The 6,396-nt window shown below is 61.9% G+C and overlaps 1 protein-coding gene across 1 annotated transcript; it reads left to right on the top strand.

The window, feature by feature from the left end:
- The first annotated feature begins 293 nt into the window (after window positions 1–293).
- On the top strand, window positions 294–5,868 carry LOC101940242 (peptidoglycan-recognition protein SC2-like). The gene is made up of 6 exons (XM_005283738.4): window positions 294–429; window positions 1,518–1,615; window positions 2,615–2,686; window positions 3,689–3,890; window positions 4,879–4,997; window positions 5,423–5,868. Exons 3-6 carry the CDS (start codon window positions 2,635–2,637, stop codon window positions 5,599–5,601), a joined length of 552 nt encoding a protein of 183 aa, XP_005283795.1. The 5' UTR covers window positions 294–429; window positions 1,518–1,615; window positions 2,615–2,634; the 3' UTR covers window positions 5,602–5,868.
- The last annotated feature ends 528 nt before the right edge of the window (window positions 5,869–6,396 follow it).

Genomic DNA, 6,396 nt, shown 5'->3' with positions numbered 1-6,396 from the left:
AGGGGCAGTCCCTGCTGCCAGGGCAGGGGCTAACCGTCAGCCCCGGACCCCCACAGCAGTGATGTTCTGGGGCCCCCTAGTCGGGGTTATTTATATAGTAAAAGTCATGGACAGGTCACGGGCTGTAAATTTTTATGTATTGCCCCTGACCTGTCCATCACTTTTACTAAAAATACCCGTGACGAAATCTTAGCCTTAATGATGATATTAATAGCGGGAGGCGGGGTGGGGTGGGCGTGCTAAGAAAACAGTGCCCTGTCTCACGCTGCCCAGCCAGAGGAGGAGGAGTTTGGCAGGGAGCAGAGAGCAGCTCCCTTTAAATATGCCAGCAGAGGTGAGCACAGCTGGGATCTGCAGAAGGAGCCGGCGGCAGGCCCAGCTGATGCGCTCCTTGAGCTGCTGAGGGGAAGGACTCTGGACATTTGCAAGGTCGGAGACGTCTCCTCGGGGTTGTTCACATTTTTGCTTCTCCCTCTGGCTTGGGGAGCCGCCGGGAAGGGACCCGCAAGGGTGGGGGGGGGACGCAGAGCACTCCAGGGGCAGGTCTCAGCTGCCAGCCTTGGGACCCTGCTGGAGCCCGGGGCAGAGGTTGGGCCAGGGGTCCCCAGTCAGGGCTGGAGGCACACGGCCTGTCCCTGACACTAGTGACTCAAGACTAAGCAGACCCACATCCCAGAGACTCCCGACTCTGGGGCTTTGGACGGGTGATACCTGAAGCCCTTTGCCGGACAGCGGAACTAGCATTTGTTGGACTCATTACTGCACACAGCTGTGACCCAGCCGGAGGGCGAGACAGCACAGGGTGGGAGTGGCTACCAACAGGGGGCACCAAGACAAAGTGTGCCTGCCATGCCCTCGCCTGACTACTAGGTGGGAGCTGTGGGCTCAGATCCCTTCCCTGCCCCCGATCTCGGGCACCGTGTGTCTGTGCAGCGACCGGGGTAGCACAGAGAGCCTGGAGCACTGGGCCTGGGGCAAGATTTGAGGCCTGAACCAGAGGCTGCGAACCAAAGTCAGGCCGTGGGTTAAAGCAAATGCTGACAAGTTTGCTGTGCAGTTCAGGTACTTGGCAAAGTTGTCGCTAGTGTCCTAGGCACTAGAGATTTACGTAAATATAGCTTAGCTGATACAAATACAGTTCACTTTTGTGCAAAATAATGAAGAGGGAGGTTTTGTCCAACCAGGACAAAAGGACCCAGAGGAGGTAACAAACGAATCTTGTGACACACGTAAGCTGGGACACAAGTTGTTTGTCTCAGTCTATTACTCTCGGGTACCTCGCTGTCACCCTTTGTGTGGCCCAGGGGACAGCGGTGACTCCCGCTGCTGCCTGAGCCGCTCCTTGCCACGGGGCACTCGTGTTAGTGAACCTGTAACCATGGAGCCAGGGCAGTAGGACTGTGCCTTCAGGGCAGTGAACCTGGCTGAGGGCCTTTGTCACCAGACCAGGCTGTGGTCTTTCTTTCTAAGTACCATTGACGTCTGCTGGATTCACATGCTGCCTTGTCTGTTATTAGTGTTGATAACATCGGAGCTCCAAGAACAGAAGCACCGGGCAGCCTAAACAGCGTTAGTGGAAAACGACATTCCAACCTTCAGCACTTAACAACACCCGGTGAGATGGAGCCCTGATCTCAGTCACTGTGTGTCTGGGCAGCGCCCGGCACGACGGGGCCCTGATCTCGGTCACTGTGTGTCTGGGCAACGCCCGGCCCAATACAGCCCTGATCTAGGTTGGGACCTCCAGGTGCTCCCTTAATGCCCTGCAGTTGGAGTTCAGGGGAGCTGGGGCACACAATGTGTCTGGATCGGTCGGAGCAGGAAATGGTGGCACGGACGGTGGCTGACGTGCTGTCCCCCCGCTGCGGCGTTCCCCAGCTCTCCAGGCCGGGCTGTGCTCTGTGCCCAGCCTTGCCCAGGATGGGATGAAGGTTCTGCCCCTGGGATCGCGCTGCCAGGCCAGAATCGCTCCCTCCCACTCGGACGCAGTCTGTCGGCCCTGGTGCTGCTACAGACCCCGAGCCCTGCTGCAAGAGCCCGGCTTGGTCTTCAGCAACCGCAGCCCCTGGTGAAATCCCCCCAATCGTTCCTCTGCGGTGGCTGGGCTCTCAAACAGCATCGGCACGATTATTTATTGACCAACTACCTGGCCTCACCACACACACACACCCCCGTAGCCCTCTCAGGCACTTATAGAGAGGAGCAGGTGCTGGTGCCCAGAGTTCACTCTCCTCCCAGCTCTGCAGGAATCCAGGTGGGCACATGCCAGCCCCCCTCTGCACCCCACAGGGCGCCAGTCTCCATGGAACACCTCTGCCCCCAGCCCGGCTCTTCTCCCCACAGCCCCAGCTGGGCCGGCGTTAGTACAGCCGGGGCAACGCCGAGGCAGCTGCTGCTCAAGGGGCTGCCATGGGGACCCGGGGAGCTCGGGGGGGAGGGGGATCTAGGCAGGGCTGGGATTCTGCCCTCAGGCGACAGGCTGGGCTGGGAGCCCGGGGCAGCCTGAGCGCAGGAGGATCTGCTACCCAGGGGCTCTGGGGGTGTTTGGCTCCGGCCCAGCATTGCCCCTTTCTGCGGGTGTCAGGCCGGCTGTGACCGGTACATGTCCCCACAGGGCTGAGCGAGAGGACGAGGATGCTGCTGACGTGGGTTATGTGGTTCTCAGCGCTCTGCGCCGCAGCACTCGGTGAGTTCGGATCCCCCGGGCCGGGGAAGAGGGCAAGTCTGGGAATCCCTGACGCAGCTGAGAACGGAGGGAGCAGAAACCCACAAGTGGGAAATTAATGATGGAGACGCCCGACTAACCTGTCCCCTGGCCTGGCACCCAGGGCAGGACCTGCCCCTGCAGAGCCGAAGATGCCCATTCTCCGTCTAGCCCATCCCTCCATGAGGCAGGGCTGGGTCGTCCCCTGCTGCCTGTTCCCAGAGCCCTAGAGTTCATCAGTCCAAGGGACGAGGACCCTCACCCTACCCACGGGGAGCTGATCCTAGAGCGTCACACACCTTTGCTGGATCCTGCACTTGGCCTCAGTGTCATCCTGTGGCAGCGAGTTCCACTGGCTCATTTTCCACAACGAGCCTTTTCTCAGGGTCAGGTCCAGTTCCTGGGACATCGGGCTCGATCCTTCACACCCCGTCTCTGAAGGGACCTGGCAGGAGGGACAAAGGGCTCAGCAGTGGGAGACAACAAGCACCAGGGGCCCGGAGAGCCTCCCGGATGCAGAGAGAGGAGAAAGGCTGCACAGCGGAGGGGACAGGCTGGAGGGATACAAATGACCGGAGGGGGCAGAGGAGACCAACGGGCACTGAGCCGCACACCCTGGGCGGGAGCTTCCCCAGCCCGGGGTGAGTTCAGAGCACCAGCCCCACCTGCCATCTCCAGTCCAGCCCTTGTTTGGCCTCCCTCCAGCCTGGCCTGGCTCCCCATTCGCCCCTTTACTGCCAGCGGCGGATGCTGCTGCATGGCGAGCAGGCTCCTGGCCAGGCCTCTCTCCAGTCCCGTCACATTTAACGCAGGGCTGCGCGTCCTCCCTGCGCCGTGCACGGCCTTTGCTGGCCCCACCCCCACCCCATTGCAGCGGCCCCACTCAGAGCACCAGCCCTGGGCCCGATCCTGCTGCGTGGGCTAGGGCAGGTGGGGGGCACCCACATTAATCCAGCCCTTTCTCCCCTCCCCCACATGGCACAGGCTGCCCCACCATCATCACCCGCTCCCAGTGGGGGGGCCGGGCCCCAACAAGCAGGACCCAGCTGAGCACCCCAGTGCCCTACGTCATCATCCACCACACGGCAGGGACTTCCTGCACCTCACAGGCCTCCTGCAGCCAGGTGGTCAGGGGCATCCAGAACTATCACATGGACTCAAACGGCTGGTCCGACATCGGCTACAAGTGAGTGGGGGCAGGGCGGGGTGGGGTGGAGGCTTCCCCACAGCTATGGGGGAGACTCAGGGCCACTGCCCCCAGGCAGCCACAGGGGGGCAGCAGAGACTACACTCGGGGGAAAGCTGGGGGAGGGATGGAGTCTCCATAGAAGAGATTTGATTTTTATATTTAATATTTTTGGCTGAAAAGAGGGAATTGGGGAGGGTGTGCTCCGAGCCCCAGCTATGGTGGGTGGAAATGGGAGGGCACAGAGCGCGCCTGGCATGGGGTGAGAATGGGACCCTGGCATAAGGGGAGGGGGGTGGAGGCACAGAGGCCTGGCAGGGAGAGATGGGGGGGCTAAGGGAGTCCCTGAAGAGCGGGGGATGGATGGGAAGGGATCAGTCATGTAGCTGGTGCGGGGATGGAGGGCCACAGGGAGCCCCTGGGTTGTGCCAGGAGCTTGGCCGACAGACGCCGCGTGGCCTGCGCCCTGCTCGTCTGTGACACCGCCCCGTGCTGGCGTTACCAACGCCTTTCCCTGGGGCCGGCCTGACACCCCGCAACGAAAACCTGGCCGGTGATTTTTCTCCATGAAACGTTTTGAGATGGCGACATCGGGGGATGGAAACCCAGCTGGAATTTACACGCAAGACAGCGGGTCCCAGCGCTGTTCTCCTGCCCCACATCTGGGCCGGCTACAGCCCTTGCTCGCCCCCCAGCTGGGTCCAGGTGGGGCCCAGGGCTGCTTCCATAAGGGGTGTTACACACAGCGTCACCTAATGGCCAAATAGTGCCATTCAGGTTAGCCCCCCTCCCTCCCCGCCAATCCAGTCCCTTTTTCTTCAGTGAGTTTTTACCTCCATGGTAGAGGATTGAGCTTCTAGCTCCGAGGGTCCCAGGTTCAAACCCAGGCAGGGCCAGTGACGACCCTGGGGGAGCTCCCGGGAGCGATGGGGAGGGGAGGCTGCGGCTGACGTGCCTGTGCGGGTCTCACACTGCGCTCTGCCTGCAGCTTCCTGATCGGCGAGGACGGCAGAGTCTACGAGGGCAGAGGCTGGAGCAGCGTGGGGGCCCACGCCTACGGCTGGAACAGTAATTCGTTGGGCTTCAGCTTCCTGGGCACCTTCTCCAGTACGTGGGTCCCGTCTGTACGGATTTCCCCAGCTAGGCCCCGAGGGGAGCTGGGAATCCCTCCTGCAGGGCTCCCGCCCACAGCTGCTCACCCCTGCCAACCTGACACCCGGGGCATGGGGCCAACCCAGCTGGCCTCACCACCATCCCGCTGGGCTGCACCGTTGTCAAGCTCCTCCTCCGTGGGGCAGCGGGTTGGGGCACGGGGCCAGGAAAGGGTGGCGAAGGAGAGGGATCTTGGCAAATGCAGGAGGGGGATGCAATACTGAACGCAATGCGTGGGGGAGGGAGAGTGACACTGACGTGGCCAATGGAGAGCGTGGGCAGAGGGGGGTTATTTATCCAGGCCACAGTCACATCCCCTGGGCAGCAGAGAGGGGCCGAGGGCCAGGGTGAGATTAACAGGGGGCTGTTCTGTCCTGCAGGCAGAGCCCCCAACGCTGCTGCCCTGAACGCCGCCAAGAGCCTGATCCAATGCGCCGTCAACAGGGGCTCCCTAAGCAGCAGCTACACCCTGAAGGGGCATCGCAACGTGAGCCAGACCGACTGCCCCGGGAACGCCCTCTACAATATCATCACCCAGTGGCCCAGGTTCAAAGCCTGAGTCCCTGCAGCCTCGGGGCAGCCCCTGCGCCCATCACTGACCCCGCCTGCGGCTTCTGCCTGCCCGAGCAGCACCTCCGCCCCCCAGCAGGGGGCAGCCTCCCACTTCTCGCCCACCAGCCTGGGAAGGACCCGTCAGGTGGTTCGCAGAGTCCCACAAAGGGGTTTTTAATTCAAGTGCGATTTGCCTCTAACCCAGCGCCCCTGCGGCTTAGCGCTTGCTTTGCTTGGGAGCGTCTGAGCAGTGACAATAAACCAGCTTCTAACACATGAAAAGTTGAAGCGCCGTGAATCATTTCATCTCCTGTTAAACCATAACCACCCCCCGCCGCTGGGCTGGGCTCTCTTCCCAGGTCCCCCTGGCTGTCCCCAGCCGCTCGTCGCTCTCAGCTGCAGGGTACCGCGGGATATGGCCGGTGCCCGCTATCCCGGCTCTGGGCCCGTGGCTCCCCCTGCAGCTTGGCCCTGGCTCCCCATTGGTGCGGCTGGTCTGTGCTGCCACAGCTCCCGGCTGCTCCAGCCGAGCTCGGCCCCCTGGCTCTGGCTCTCCTCTGCCCCCAGTCCAGCCTAGCTCCCCTTAACTCTGCCCTGCTCTGCCTCAGGCAGCTCCAGCTCACACAGAGGATGGGCCCCTGGGCTCCTGCCTCTCTCATTGGTCTGCTGCCCTGTCATTTGGACTAACATAGAGTGTTGGCAGCTCCCCATTGGCCCTGGGCACTGTCAATCTGAGATCCTGATTTCACTTCGGCCCTTCCCCTTTCTCCTGGTGTTGGAACAGGGCAGAGATTGTTGGGGT

This window comes from Chrysemys picta, chromosome 17 (genome assembly GCF_011386835.1).
Source record: "Chrysemys picta bellii isolate R12L10 chromosome 17, ASM1138683v2, whole genome shotgun sequence".
Taxonomy (NCBI): Eukaryota; Metazoa; Chordata; order Testudines; family Emydidae; genus Chrysemys; species Chrysemys picta.
This window is presented reverse-complemented; position numbering and strand designations above follow the sequence as displayed.

Excerpts from the sequence above, each read along its gene's own strand:
- LOC101940242 (XM_005283738.4), top strand. The coding sequence starts at position 2,635 with ATGCTGCTGACGTGGGTTATGTGGTTCTCAGCGCTCTGCGCCGCAGCA. Across the intron at positions 2,687-3,688 it reads GCTCTGCGCCGCAGCACTCG|GCTGCCCCACCATCATCACC; the intron begins GTGAGTTCGGAT and ends CACATGGCACAG. Across the intron at positions 3,891-4,878 it reads TGGTCCGACATCGGCTACAA|CTTCCTGATCGGCGAGGACG; the intron begins GTGAGTGGGGGC and ends CTCTGCCTGCAG.